This window comes from Geotrypetes seraphini, chromosome 1 (genome assembly GCF_902459505.1).
Source record: "Geotrypetes seraphini chromosome 1, aGeoSer1.1, whole genome shotgun sequence".
Taxonomy (NCBI): Eukaryota; Metazoa; Chordata; class Amphibia; order Gymnophiona; family Dermophiidae; genus Geotrypetes; species Geotrypetes seraphini.
This window is the reverse complement of record NC_047084.1, coordinates 408,750,582-408,765,903: the sequence shown is the minus strand read 5'-3', so window position 1 is coordinate 408,765,903 and position 15,322 is coordinate 408,750,582. Positions and strand designations below refer to the sequence as shown.

Genomic DNA, 15,322 nt, shown 5'->3' with positions numbered 1-15,322 from the left:
TTAGTTAACTTTAACCAGTATATGCAAAAAGATAACAGATTAAGCCGTCAATTTGAATATATCTAATCAAGACTCTGGTACTCATTTTTACTACAACCAGACTTAAAACAATAATCTTTAAAAGCAGACAGTATTGAATACTAGTCATTCTGGTTCAATCATTACCACGCTGCCAGCATACCTCTCTTTTTAAATCAACTTTAATCCATACATTGAAGTTATCCTATAGGCCCTAAAATTTTATGATCTACCAACAATTTGCATCTATTATGGGCTTCAAATGGGATCAAATATATTTAGGGGGGGGGAGTTTAATGTGACAATCCCTCTAGGTTTTTCCTACAGATAACCCTAGCAGCAAAATTTTGAACCCTTTGAAGCTTATTAGGTTTTACAGAATCCCATCAAAAATACATTGCAAGCACTTGCAAACTACTGTATACTCATTAAGTATGGCTTAAACTGGTTGACCATGTGAAGATTTAAAAAAAAAATTGGGCTCCAAAAACCCACACACACCTCAAACAAGACAGACTGTTCTACATTAGCAGAATCCATCATCTTGATCAAACATGCAAAACTCAAGATTTTCACCAAATACAGAATAAAATATCACAAAATGGCATGCTAGTCAATGAAAATTAAACTGGAAATAATATTTAGACAAAAACCCAAAAAGACCAGACTCTACATGCAGTGCAATAATGAAGAAATAGGAACAGAGCCTTGCCCAGTACAAGACAAGCATTCATAGACAGAGATGCACATTTACACCATTCCACTTCTTCACATCTTAAACCCACTGTCATTTCTCCAGGAAAGAGACTTGGGAGTACTGGTCAACAAGTCGATGAATCTGTCCACACGCAATGTGCGGTGGCAGCAAAAAGGGTGAACAGAATGCTAGGAATGATTAAGAATGGGATCACAAATAGATCAGAGAAGGTTCTCATACCGCTGAAATGGGCCATGGTACGCCCTCACCTGGAATACTGCGTCCAGCACCGGTCGCCATACATGAAGGACACGGTACTACTCGAAAGGGTCCAGAGACGAGTGACTAAGATGGTTAAGGAGCTGGAGGAGTTGCCGTATAACAAGAAATTAGAGAAACTGAGTCTCTTCTCCCTTGAAAAGAGGAGACTGAGAGGGGGCATGATCGAAACATTCAAGATAATGAAGGGAATAGACTGTGTAGATAAAGACAGGTTGTTCACCCTCTCCAAGGTAGGGAGAACGAGAGGGCACTCTCTAAAGTTAAAAGGAGATAGATTTCGTACAAATGTAAGGAAGTTCTTCTTCATTCAGAGAGTGGTGGAAAACTGGAATGCTCTTCCAGAGGCTGTTATAGGGGAAAATACCCTCCAGGGATTCAAGACAAAGTTAGACAAGTTCCTGCAGAACCGGAAGGTACACAGGTAGGGCTGGTCTCAGTTAGGGCATTGGTCTTTGAACTTGGTGCCGCTGCAAGAGCGGACTGCTGGGCACGATAAGACCACTGGTCTGACCCAGCAGAAGCAATTCTTATGTTCTTATTCCTTCCCAGGCCCAGATGCACTAAAAATAAGCCATCAATCTTTTCAGTCGTAGCCTTAAATTGGCTTCCCAGATGCGTTTATCGGTCGCTCTCTGAGAACTCAATTACAAGATGACCATGTGGTTGCATGTGTCTCCCAGACACGCACAGCAAATAGCGCTGCAATTGGATGCTCACTGACCTAAATGTAATCTTCTGGGAGCCACCTTAGGGCATATGTTTTTTACATGCCCTCGAATATGTGCTTTTTGGGGGAGGATCTTGGATCACATTTCTTTCCTGTGGAACGCCCACTGTATTGGGTCTCCTCACCTTTTGTTTTTTCAGTGCAGGGTGCTTGCCCCGGTACCTAAGGGATTGCGCTGTTTTTTGTGAAAGCTATTTTGTTGGGGAAAAAAGGTATCCTATTGCGCTGGCTGGAGGCGTCACCCCCCAACCTTGCAGAGTTGGCGAGCGATCATGATCCAGTTGTTGCAGATGGAACGTCGCATGGTCCCACATTTGGAATCCAGGGCTGTCCAGCGTTTACAGGACATTTGGTCTCCTTTTTGGAATACTTTAACTCCTGCAGCTCATAGTTACTTACTCAACTTGTAATTAGCTCTACCTTGTCCTGTGTTTTCTCTGGGCTTCTCAGCCCAAACTTTGGATTGTTAGGCCATGGTGGTGACATCAAGATTCCTTGCTAATGCACACCTATTTCCGGAAGGGGGGATGGGGGTGAAAAATACAAAATTGTTCTTTTATGCTTCGCAGACTTTTGTGTTCAGTACTTGTTTGGTTTGCTTGTTCACCAGTTAATGTTGTTCATCTTCTCGAGCAATAAAGATGATTGATTAAAAAAAAAAAAAAAGTCATCAAGATCATGTGGGTCACTGTGGGCTAATTTTTTTGTCCGATTTTAAAATGGTGATCAATGATCAGTCAACTTTGCATGCAAATTAGTTTTACAGAGGTCAGCCGTATTCCACCCCACCAGTCATTGGAAAATCAACTTTCACACAAGCTCAGAGTCGGTAAGGGAAGTCCAAACAGATGAACAGCAGAAGAAACCCCAAAGAAGCCTCCTGCTACTCAGCTATTCAGTACAGGAAGACTTTTTTTTTTCGTTTTAACGGCACAGATGTTATGCATTACACATGTACAATACCTGTCCCCATTAAAATAAGTCATGCCGGGACCCCCCCAATGACATCCGCCCCCCCTCCCCCCATGACAGTCCTGGAAAAAAAAAAAAAAAAAAGAGGTAGAAAGGATGCCCACTCCCTCCTGCTTTGGCCACCTAGACCCCCACCACACTCCTGAGTACCAAAAACCTGCACCGCCCCCATACATCCCCCTCTGTTGACCCCTCCCAAGCCTCCTTTCCTCTTCGACCCTACCAAGTCTCCAAGAGAATGCCCTGGGGATAGTCAGGTCAGGAATCCCCAGCTCAAACACACCCCCCCAAACTATCCTCGCACCTTGATGTAGAAACCCGATGAGGGATCTCCATTCGCTCCTGCCAGAAGCCCTATCTCTTCAAAATGGCGGGCCTTCGCCTTCCCGATGCACCCATAAGAGGGGCCTTGGGCATCTGGGCCAATCAGGGACCCTTCCCGGTGCATCCTGGGAGGGGCCTAAGACTCTGATTGTTTCAGATATCTTAAGCCCCTCCCATAGGAGGAGGGAGTTGGCATCCCTCATCGGATTTATACAACAACGTAGAATGTGGAGGAGTGTGCTGAACTGGGGGTTCTCATTTGACTTCCCCAGACCACCAGGGCCAGCTCTTGGGGACTTGTTGGAGGTTAGGAGGGGGTCAGAATGGGGGGGGGCCTTGGTGTTGTGAGGTTTGTGGTGGTGTGTATGGGGGTTCCAGGTTTTTGGGTAGTCAGGGGTGTTGGAATGGTCCGGTGACCAGGATAGGAAGGAGTTAGCATCCTTCCTGCTGAATTTTTTCTTTTACGTTGTTAGGGGAAGGGGGCCATCATTGGGGGTGGGGGGATTGAGGTGTGTGTGGCAGATGAAGTTCAATGTTGAAAAATGTAAAGTATTACATATGGGAAACAGAAACCCGACGTACAACTATACGATAGGAAGGATGTTATTGAATGAGAGTACCCAAGAAAGGGACTTGGAGGTTATGGTGGACATGACAATGAAGCTGACGGCACAGTGGGCAGTGACCGCTAATAAGGCAAATAGAATGCTAGGCATAATCAAGAAGGGTATTACAATCAGAACGAAATAAGTTATCCTGTCATTGTATCGGGCGATGGTGCATTCGTATCTGGAGTACTGCGTCCAATATTGGTCGCCGTACCTTAAGAAGGATATGGCGATACTCGAGAGGGTTCAGAGGAGAGCAACACATCTGATAAAAGGTATGGAAAACCTTTCATACGCTGAGAGATTGGAAAAACTGGGACTCTTTTCCATGCAAAAGAGGAGACTTACAGGGAATATGTTAGAGACTTACAAGATCATGAAGGGCATAGAGAGAGTAGAGAGGGACAGATTCTTCAAACTTTCAAAAAATAAAAGAACAAGAGGGCATTCGGAAAAGTTGAAAGGGGATAGATTTAAAACAAATGCTAGGAAGTTCTTCTATACCCAACGTGTGGTGGACACCTGGAATGCGCTTCCAGAGGGCGTAATAGGGCAGAGTACAGTACTGGGGTTCAAGAAAGGATTGGACAATTTCCTGCTGGAAAAGGGGATAGAGGGGTATAGATAGAGGATTACTGCACAGGTCCTGGACCTGTTGGGACGCCGCGTGAACAGACTGCTGGGCACGATGGACCTCAGGTCTGACCCAGCAGAGGCATTGCTTATGTTCTTATGTGTGTGAGGGGGGTCTGGGTAGACGAGGCAAGAGGAAGTGGGCATCCCTTCTGCCTCTCATTTTTTTTTCCCCTCGAGGGCAATATGGCAGACCTGTCGATAACAGTTTTTTTCAGGTCAGTGTAACTAATCACTATTTTTGTGCATCGATCGGTAGGCTGGGTTTAATATTAATGACCTCATTTCAGTACTAATAAGGTCATTTATATAGAGTCGGAGGCTGCAACGGACGCACGAAAAAGTGTGCAATGAGCCATTAAGTACATCGGTTGGCAAAATAACATTGTCGCTAAACTAGTTCAACCGGTTTAGTGACGATCATTACACGCACGGTGACTTTAGTGCATTTGGGCCTCAGCCCTTAATCTTTTTTTTTTTTTTTTTAAGTACTTGTACCTATTGGCTTTCCATTTTCCACCCCATTATCCCCTACCCCACGTGTTAAAAGAGATTAGGTTCTTATCTTGATAATACATCTTTTCCAGTAGATAGGGATGGTATGCTAAACCATGGGTCTTTCATCTTCCTGCCTGAGCACACTAACCAGCCCTTTGTCCACACACTCATAACCTCAAGCTTAGACTACTGCAATCTACTTCTAACAGGTCTCCTCCTGAACTGCTTCTACCCACTGCAATCTGTACAAAACTCTGCTGCACAACTTATCTTTTGCCAATCTTGCTACACTCATCTTACCCCTCTCCTCAAATCACTTCACTGGCTCTCCATCCGCCTACAGTTGAAATTCCTGTTACTAACCTCCAAGTGTGTTTGTTCTGCAGCCCCTCAGTATCTCTCCTCTCTTCTCTCTCCTTATACACCTCCCCAAGAACTCCATTTCTCTGACAAATTCCTTTTATCTGTATCTTTCACCTTCACCTCCACTTCCAGATTTCGTTCCTTTCAGCTCGCTGACCGGTATGCCTGGAATAAACTACCCAAGTCCATCCACCAGACCCATTCACCTTCAACTCAAAACCTTACTCCCCTCTTCTCACCACCCTAGCCAGCAATTTAACCATCCCCTCTAACTGTACCCCATACCCAGACATCCTTTTTGACTGTGTTGATTGTAAGTTCACTCAAGCAGTCTCCTTTGTGACTCTCTACAGCACTGCATATACCTGGTAGTGCTCTAGAAATAATTAATATTTATTTGGATTTATATCCCGTCCTCCCAGAAAAGTACAGAGCGGGTTACAAGTTAGTAGTAGTGGTACTGACCCATAAATTGAAATATACACTTCTCCCTCCATATTTGCAGGGGTTAGGGGCAGAGCCAGCCCATGAATATGAAAAAACTGCAAACAACTTTTAGGGCTGACTCTGATCCACCCCCACCACCCCCTGCACCTTTCCACACCTTACCTGGTCTAGCGGTGAAGCAGGGCAGGAGCGTTCTTCCTATTCTCCTGCCCCATGCAGAGCCGTCAACAAAAATAATAATAATAACTTTATTCTTTTATACCGCCATAACCAAAAGTTCTAGGTGGTTTACACTAAGAAGACAATCAGCGAAATACATAAATAACATAAAAATTCAAACATTCAATAAAAATACAAGTTGTGAACTTTAAAAATACAATTTCAGTAATAATGGACCGTGTTAAGAAATAAATTTATCGAACAGCGCTATCTTGATTATTTTCTGAAAAGAACTATAACATAACATAGCTTGATGAATACAATTGCCTAGCCAAGACTTCTGTTTACCTGCTTGAAACACTAGGGTCTTATCTAAAAACTAGTATTTTAGCCCGTTACATTAACGGGTGCTAGAATGTCTGTCTGTCTTTATTTCTGTCTCTCTCTCCCTCCCGCTGTCTTTCTTTCTGTCTGTCTCTGTCCCCCTTTGTCTGTCTGTCTTTCTGTGTATCTCCCTGCCCCTGTTTCTTTCTTCTTTTCTTTCTGTCTCCCTTCCTCCCGCTGTCTGTCTGTCTCTTTCTATCTATCTGTCTCTCTCCCTGCCTCCAATGCAGCAGCATTTCTCTCCCACCACTTCCCTGTGCAGCAGCCAAAGCAGCATTCCCTCCCCCCACACCACTTCCCTGTGCAGCAGCAGTAGCGTTTCCTTTACCCCCCCTTTCCCTTCCCGCGGTCTGTCCGGCTCCCTTAGTCCCTTACCGCCCCTCCCCTCTTTCCCTTCCCGCGGTCCCGACTACGAACCTGGCGATTCCAGCAGCGTGTGCAGCAGTCTTCATACGCTGCTTTGGGTCCTTCTACTGCCCTGATTTACTCTGGCACGTCCCTGATGACATCATCAGAGATGCGGCAGAGCAAATCAGGGCAGTAGAAGGGCCCGAAGCAGCGTGTGAAGACTGCTGCACACGCTGCTGGAATCGCAAGGTTCGTAGTCAGGAACGCGGGAAGGGAAGGGGGGACGGCAAAGGATTCGGGTCCCGGGCGGCGGGGTCAACGCAAGAGCCGGGGCGGAAAGTTGCTGGGCTCCTCGGGTCTGTCACGGAGGCCAGGCCGGGCCGGCTCCGTTTCTCGGTTTGTCTCGGGGAGGGGGGGGGGGGAAGGAGGCGCTCCTTGTGCTCCAGCCCTTCAGAGGGTGTGTGTGAGCAGCCGGGAGGCCTAGGGGTGACAGGGGCTGCGGCGGCCGTCTCCGAATGACACCAACTCTCGCTTCTCCTTTTCTGTCACTCCCGGACCACTGGCCTGCGCCCTCTGACGACTATGGTACACTTATTTTCCCCCTCTGTGGCTGCCTCTAAATGTCCCGCCACCGAACACACCTGTCGCATTTCTAGCGCACCTTCGGATACGTAGTAAGCGCGCATGCGCACTCTTGCCGACACATCCCGACAGATCGGATCTCAGGGAACACGCAGTGAGAGTGCGCATGCGCGCTTAGCGTTTTATTATTATAGATGTCTTGTATCTACAACCATTTTTGTTGATGGCTCTGCATGGGGCAGGAACATAGGAAGATCGTTCCTGCCCTGCTTCATCGCTAGGCCACCAGGTACAGTGTGGAGAGGCCTGTGAGGCAGGGGTAGGTCAGAACCCTGTGAATAACCGAAGTCGTGAGTTCTAAACCCACAAATTTGGAGGGAAAAGTGTACATCCAAATGGAGCAGAGGTCAACCATAGGAACAAAACCTGCAGCAGTTACTACCTATGAAGTTTTTGCTACCATCTCCATAGACCCTCTGCCATTGACAGATAAAGCAAAAGTTTGTGGACAATTTCAGCAAAAAATTAAATTTGGCTCCAGTAACAATTTCATCCTCCTGTTATGCAGAGAGAGGTTTCACTTCTGTGCCTTCTCTTCTCTGCTTCATTCTCCCAAACTGGGCACATCATCTATCTGCCTTTAATGCACCTGTTCCCTTTGTTCCCACTAGTGCTGCCCGATTCACTGATTCAAATCAATTCATTTGCTAGAAAAATCAGACTCACCGATTCAGTGAGTCCTGACAATATCCCAGGCCTCCTAAAGCAGCAGCAGAAATGGAGGTGTCCAGCAGATAGAGGTAGTGCTCTGAACAGGCTGCTCCTGGCCTGCCCTGCCCAGAGCCTTCCTTCTGCTGTGCCACCGAGGACATCACTGATGACGTGGCAGAGGGAAGCCCTGGCGGACAGGCTCTGAGCAGCCTGTTCACTGCTTCTGTTGCTTCGGGAGGCCTGATATTTGAGATCTTATGGTAGGTGGATGGGAGAAAGTGGGGGTTGATCAGGAAGTACTACATAGAGGAATGGGAGGGAGGGATGGATGGAAAACTACTGCACAGGGAGATGGGAGGAAGGGATGGAAAGCTGCTGCACAAGGGGCAAGAGGAGAAAGGAAGAACTGTTGGACATGGGGTGGATGAAATGAAGGGAGAGATGCAGCAAAGAGGTAGAAAGGGGTGAGAGAGAGAAATCTTGCATATGGAGGGGAGGGAGACATGCATGGAGAAGAGAGAGAGAGAAATGTTGGACATAGGGTGGAGCACAGAGAGAGATGGTGCATGGGGAGAGAGAAAAATGTTGCACCTGATCATGAAGGGAAGGAAGAGAGAGATGCTACATGGAGGAGAATAGAGAAGTTTGGCCCAGGGCACAAGGCAGGGAGAGAGAGAGAGATGGTAGACACTGAGAAAAAACCATAAATGTTGGATGTGGAAGGGAAGGTACAGAGATGAAATATAATGAGAATGGAGAAGGAAAAAAAAACATCAAATGGGCAGGAGACCCTGGTAAGCGAGTTAACAAAAGACAAACAGAAATCAGAGTATTTGACCAACATGATTTGAATAATAAAATGACCAGACAACAAAAGGTAGAAAAAAAAATAATTTTATTTTCTGTTTTGTGATTTCAATATGTCAGATTTTAAATGTATATCCTGTCAGAGCTGGTATTAGACTGTGTGCGTGAGCTAGGACCTCACATTGAGAGGAAAAGTCTTTTTTGTTTTTACATCACAGTACTAGCATGGGATTGGAGAGGGCAAAAAAGGGGTTGGGGTGGGTGAAGAAGCTACAAAAATAAACCCATTGGGCCGTTTTTAAAAAATGCCCAATTGGGCAGGAAAAAGTTCATCAAAAAATCAATTCAATAGGCCAAATCAAATTGAAATTTTTTTTACCTAAATCAGGCAACACTACAGTAGTTCCCACTGCATGTGATCACCTACTCCTCCTTACCAACCTCCAACTCATGGACCTAAGCAGATTTCCCCACTCCTGATACCAGTGTCATCAAATATGCAGTGCACATTTCATCAGAAAATAGATTGTTCTCTTTACAACCAAACCAAAGCATCTTTCACTACATATCCCTTTGACAATGCAGAGGGACTGCTTCTTTCATTCCAATAATTAAAAATATATTTCACAGCAGACAGAGCAGCAATCAGACTAGGTTTATAAGATATATTTTTTAAAGCTACATTCTTCTGCAATTTCTATTCTAGGTTTTCACACTAACAATGGGCAGGGGCATACAATTTCTCTTAATCGTATCAGTCACCTGGCCTTCAGCTCAGAACATCCAACTACCAACACAAGCAATTAACTTACACTAACAGATTCTGCCATGGACACCATCACATGATTTCTTAACATATCCGGAGGGGAATCAGTCTCAGCCCCGGGTGATGTATTTTATTATCTCTCATGTAATTTACAAACTTAAAAATGGGAGGTGAAAGGGCCTTATAAGTAGAATATCTGAGTTACTATCTAGAGTGTGTGGCGCAGTGGTTGGAGCTACAGCCTCAGCACCCTGGGGTTGTGGGTTCAAACCCTGCGCTGCTCCTTGTGATCCTGGGCAAGTCACTTAGTCCTCCATAGCCCCAGGTACGCTAGATAGATTGTGAGCCCACCGGGACAGATAGGGAAAATGCTTGAGTACCTGATTGTAAAACCACTTAGATAACCTTGATAGGTGGTATATAAAAACCTAATAAACTTGAAACTTGAAACTAGAGAATGACACAGTGGTTGTTACCTGCCGAAACGGTGACAAAGAAAAAAAGATCACCACAAGTACGGGGACAAGGCCTTTCACCGCCCCGTGGAGTGGTGAATGGTCTTGTCTCCGCAGTTAAAGGGGTGTGCATGCGCGGTGAACGAACATGCGGTCCGCCAGCCCCCTCTCTCCCGCCGGCTGTGCATCTCCCTCCCTCCCTTCCCTTCTCTTCGTGGTGAACTGGCGATTTCTATAAGGCTGCCTTGTATTGCAGCTGGAGCCTTGAAGTCGCGTCGCGTCGCGTATGGTTGCTGGATAAGTCTCCCCTGACGCAATTTCCTGTTTCCGGTTGCATCGGAGGAGACTTTTCTAGCAGCCAACGCGACATGACTTCAAGGCTCCGACTGCAATACAAGGCATAACCTTATAAAAATTGCCAGTTCGCCATGAAGAGAAGGTAAGGGGAAGAGAGGGAGGGAAATGCACGGCTGGCCGACGGGAGGGAGCTGCTGGACTGTGCAAAGGGTGCTAGGGGTGGGGGGATGGGGAAGAGCGAGTGGGGAGAACGGAACGCTGAAGGGAAATGGGGAAGAGCGAGTGGGGAGAACGGAACGCTGAAGGGAAATGGGGAAGAGCGAGTGGGGAGAACAGAACGCTGAAGGGAAATGGGGAAGAGCGAGTGGGGAGAACAGAACGCTGAAGGGAAATAGGGAAGAGCGAGTGGGGAGAACGGAACGCTGAAGAGAAATGGGGAAGAGCGAGTGGGGAGAAGACGCTGAAGGGAAATGGGGAAGAGCAAGTGGGGAGAAGACGCTGAAGGGAAATGGGGAAGAGCAAGTGGGGAGAAGACGCTGAAGGGAAATGGGGAAGAGTGAGTGAGGAGAAGACGCTGAAGGGAAATGGGGGAGAGTGGGGAGAAGACGCTGAAGGGAAATGGGGAAGAGAGAGTGGGGAGAAAATGCTGAAAGGGAATAAGGAAGAGAGAGTGGGGAGAAAACGCTGAAAAGGAATAAGGAAGAGAGTGGGGAGAAAACGCTGAAAGGGAATAGGGAAGAGAGAGTGGGGAGAAAACGCTGAAAGGGAAGAAGACAGAGTTGCCAGACTATGGGGAAGTGGAGGGAAGAAGATGGGTGCCAGACCAATTGGGGGGGAGTGAAGGGAGAGGCACAGTAATGGAGGAAATGGAAGACGCAGAGAGAAGACAAGACAGTGGATGGAAGGAATTGAATGAGAAGATGAGGAAAGCAGAAACCAGACAACAAAGGTAGAAAAAAAAATTATATTTATTTATTTATTTTCTTTAGGATAAAGTAGTATATCAGTTGTGTTGATAAATATTTATAAACAAAGCCCTGCCAGCTGAACATCTCTTTCTCCAGTTCAGCAGCCAGAACTTTGATTTATAAGGAAGGAATAAGCTAAATATTACAGTACTGAGGCTTGTATGGATGCTACGGGGATGGGACGGTGAAGGGGATGGCGGGGACGAGGCAGTAAGGGGACAGATTTTTTTTCCCCATGTTATTCTCTATTACTAGCCCCATATTTACTGTTAGCATGTGAGCATAATTCCCCATAGCAAAAAAACAAAGATATACACATAGACAGATAAATAGGGGGTGAATTAACACATCTTTCCTATGTATGCTCAATTTTTCTTCACTTGTTGACCACCTATCAAAATGCCTTTAAGTACGATACAGTATTTAACATATGTACAGAAATAGAACAAGCAGCCAAAAAGTGACCATTAAAAATTCAGTTGACTAAGACTCAACAATTATAAACACAAGCTACATATTAATTCTGAGTGCCTACATTTTCTAAAAGACTAATATCTAAAGTGTGCAAAAATGTTACAATTAATGTGAAGTGTTGAAGACAACACATGGTGAGCTACCATGTGCTTTACCTGCAATGGAAAGTCCACATGCATTCCCTGCCCATAACAGGGCATACAGCTTGGTAACAGTTGGCACATCACACATTAGTAAAAGGGTCAAGTATTTCCAAAAATAAGAATGTTTATAAAATTCTGGCAATTAAATGGATGCTAGAACTTTTGTGTTTGAAAAATTCCCCACCCAGGAGAATATGTAAAAAAAAAAATCACAATATTGTAGGTAATTCAGAAATACATGCAATAGAAACCAAGCCCTGTTTTGAATACCAAGCCTAGGTAAGAAAAAGGACACAACAGGCCTGTTTCATTTCTGGAAAGGCTGGAAGACTTAGCAGGAAAAGACCTACAGGTAAACGTTTTGTAACGCCCCACATTATCTCCATCCCATACAATATACATAATCAAAGGTGTGATTCAAGCTGTAAATACGTACCCTACCAGGAAACTCAATAAAATCCCTAAAAAATATACCGATTCTGTGGACCAAACTGCCTGCATGTATCTGCAATGGCCAGTACTGACGGACCCCCGAAAAAAGGAAGAAATGCATCCTCCAAGAGTAACAGAGAACCTGTGGTACGAGATGTCCCCCCAAAAAACTGTGGGGGTATTTTTTCCTCTACTGTAAACTGTTTCCCCCGATGTGGTCAAACGGCAGGACACCACCAACACCGTCCCCCCCCCCCCCCCCCCCAAGCTGTGTAGATTTTCAAACCTAACCAAAAGGCCCAGAATCGCCAGCACGTCATGGCTCAGAGATTACCCGGCTAAGTCAATAATTCGGGAACTAAGAAGCCCTCCGCCTCCAAATCAACCTGCTAACGCCAGCTGCTTAGGCACTGTATGGCAGCGGCGTCCCATCAGCATGTTCCAGCAGCAACACTGCGCAGATGGCGTCGGGGAAAGCGGCAGCAGCAGAGCGAGATCGAGCAGGACTGAACCCGCAGCCCAAACAAAGGGCAAGTGAGCGAGCAGACAGCGGCAAAGCTCTCTCGGTCGTGCGAGTGAAGAGCCAGCACAATACTACAACAACAACAACAACAACGACTGCTCATCCCGCACTCACCTGTGTGCTCCCGCCGCAGCCCATGGCTGCCCGCGGGGAAAGAAGAACCGCAGAGCGGTAGCCGATCCCCCCCCCCTCCTCCCCCGAGCCGAGCGGTCGCTTTGGGCACGTCTGCAGGGCGGGAGATCCGGGGGGGACACAGTGTGTGGGGGGTGGATCAGTGGACAACGCTAGGGGCCGCAGATCCGGGGCCGGCTTCCACTGCCCGCTCCTTTGCAAGAGTAGATGCAGGAAGGGCGTGCGCAGCCTCCATCATGGTGGCGCCGCTCCTCTTTGCAGCCCGGCCTAAGGATCTCGCCGGGGCAGGCGGTGAGGAGGGAAAGAGGGCGGTGCAGCCGCTAATGAGCTCCGCCCACCCTGCACTGTCAATCACCTCTATGGACGCGCTCAAATAAACTAGAAGTGTTCCTTGGTAGCGTTTATTTTCCCTCTAGAAAGTAATTATGAGTTTTCCATTAATAAACTACTTTTCTCGGTGAGCAAAAAGCCCACCCTGTCTGGCATACACCACAATTCAGCGGTGGCACTTCGCCCAGCTCGCTCCCTTTCTTCCACCCTTGGATCCAGCGTTCATTCGCTCGCTCGCGCACTTGCCCGCCCATTGGCGGTGGTTTCCCCCCCCCCCCTTCCCCCAGCATCTTCATCACCAACAGCAACGGGCATTGGCCCCGCGGGATTCCATCTACCGTATCTGCTCTAGTTGATGTCACTTCCTGTCTCTTCTCTGACAGGATGTGGGTGGAACCTACACGCAGTGCAGTGTGTTTTCTTGCTGCCCCTCTCCCAATAGGAATAGGCCAACCACCACCCTACCATAGCATCCCTAGTGGTCTTGTATTTTAATTGGGGAAGAAGTAATCTGCAGTTGCTCCTACCCTCTCCCCAGGGTCGGATTTTCCTATAGGCTAACTAGGCTTCAGCCTAGGGCCTCAAGATCAAGAGGGGCCTACATTCAAATTGTTAGCAAAATTAAAATTACACTATTCTAAAAACAGTGAACAGTAAAACACTGAACCGAAAATAAGGAGAAATTCTACGCATATGACTAATAAACACATATAAATGTATTGGTTAAGATCAATGCGTTCGGCTCATTGGGTCTGTTCGTTTGTATATACTAGATTGCACCAAAGTATAGTTCATACGCTCACTGATTGCTATGGCAAATATTGACATGCCTTATGCTGCTAAGCTCTGGTTTGTTCTTGCATAAATAAAGTGCAGATTGGTGTAGATTGGAACAGACAAACGAACAGACCTATTGATATCCCGACGTTCGGTTATATTCGTGTTACTTCGATAATATGAAACACGTGTTATTAGAAAAGATTCTTATTTTAGGATTGCGTACACGATCATTTGATTCTCGCCTTTTGAGTTCAGTAGGTTCAATAATTTAGTGAAGTGTTTATAGACTATTGAAAAAAATTTTTGTGACAATATCTTCATTTTGCGGAATTCTAAGTAAGTTCTTAACATATGTTTTAATTTGCATATTTTAAAATGTATATTAAGTGCTTTATTTTATATTTTCTTGATTATATCATAAATAATAAAATCCTAGAGCGCGCATGTGCTGTTGAAATATCGTGAGTCCTGGTGGCGTGAGGTGTGCTTCTGTGACACTCCAAACGGCGCCTGCGCCAGCGACTCATCAAAATTCAGCCGGGAGTGGGGAATCCGAATTGCACACGTGCTTCAGCTCCGGATCGGATCCCGCTGCTCCTCTCCCCCCCCCCCCCCCCTTTCCCGGCTCCGGAGGGGAATCAGTCTCAGCCCCGGGTGATGTATTTTATTATCTCTCATGTAATTTACAAACTTAAAAATGGGAGGTGAAAGGGCCTTATAAGTAGAATAGCCTAGGGCCTCTTTTCATCTAAATCTGGCCCTGCCTCTCCCCCATGAAAAATGGCTGCTGCAAACCCCAGTGACAATTTCATGAGGTTGCAGCAGTTATTTTGATACGAGCTGGCTTGAGCAGGAGCAAGCCCTCCTAGACATTTGGGAGGTAGAAAAGGGAGATACTGAACAGCTTAGGGGGGAGGGAGGGGGAAATGCTTGGTTATGGGAGTTACCATATTTGTGAAAGCAAAAAAAAACCCAACACCTGACTCTGCCCACACTCCACCCATTCCCAGCACAGTATGAGGAAAGAAGGAAGACCAGCCACATCATCCCAACACGCTGCACTGACTCCTCTCTTCAGCAGGTAGCCCCAACCCCTGCATCACCGGCTCCACCTTCTGTTTGGCCTTTTAAAAGGCCAGGACCAGCTGCCCAACACTGTTCCAGCAGGGCATGGAGGAAGGAAGATCAGCCACATTGTCGCCCCACCCGCTGCATCACTGGCTTTCCCTTCTCTTCATCCTTTTAAAAGGCCACTGAGCAGGTGGGCCTCTCCCACCGAAAGGCCACACCTCAAATGGACCAAGTAGGACTATGCGGGACACTACACTCAAACCACACCAGAGCTGACCTTCTCATCCCAAACAAAACTATTCTCTATTTAGAAGCCCTCTAACACCAGAGGAAGGAACAGAGCACCAGCACACTCAAACCCAAGCAGGAGAGGAAGAAAGGAAACCAATAC

The 15,322-nt window shown here is 46.5% G+C and overlaps 1 protein-coding gene across 4 annotated transcripts in view; it reads right to left on the bottom strand.

Annotated features, from left to right (window-relative positions):
- The window catches only part of SLC44A1 (solute carrier family 44 member 1), a 269,831-nt gene extending 256,537 nt beyond the window's left edge, over window positions 1–13,294 (bottom strand). For 2 of the 4 annotated variants that reach the window (XM_033918450.1, XM_033918413.1), the window contains exon 1: window positions 11,676–11,714. In XM_033918450.1, the coding sequence (XP_033774341.1) occupies window positions 11,676–11,699 (24 nt within the window). In that variant the 5' untranslated portion in view covers window positions 11,700–11,714. Of the gene's footprint in view, window positions 1–11,675; window positions 11,715–12,732; window positions 13,169–13,224 lie in introns of those variants that run through there. The other 2 variants (XM_033918433.1, XM_033918422.1) reach the window with 2 other exon arrangements.
- Between the last annotated feature and the right edge of the window lie 2,028 nt (window positions 13,295–15,322).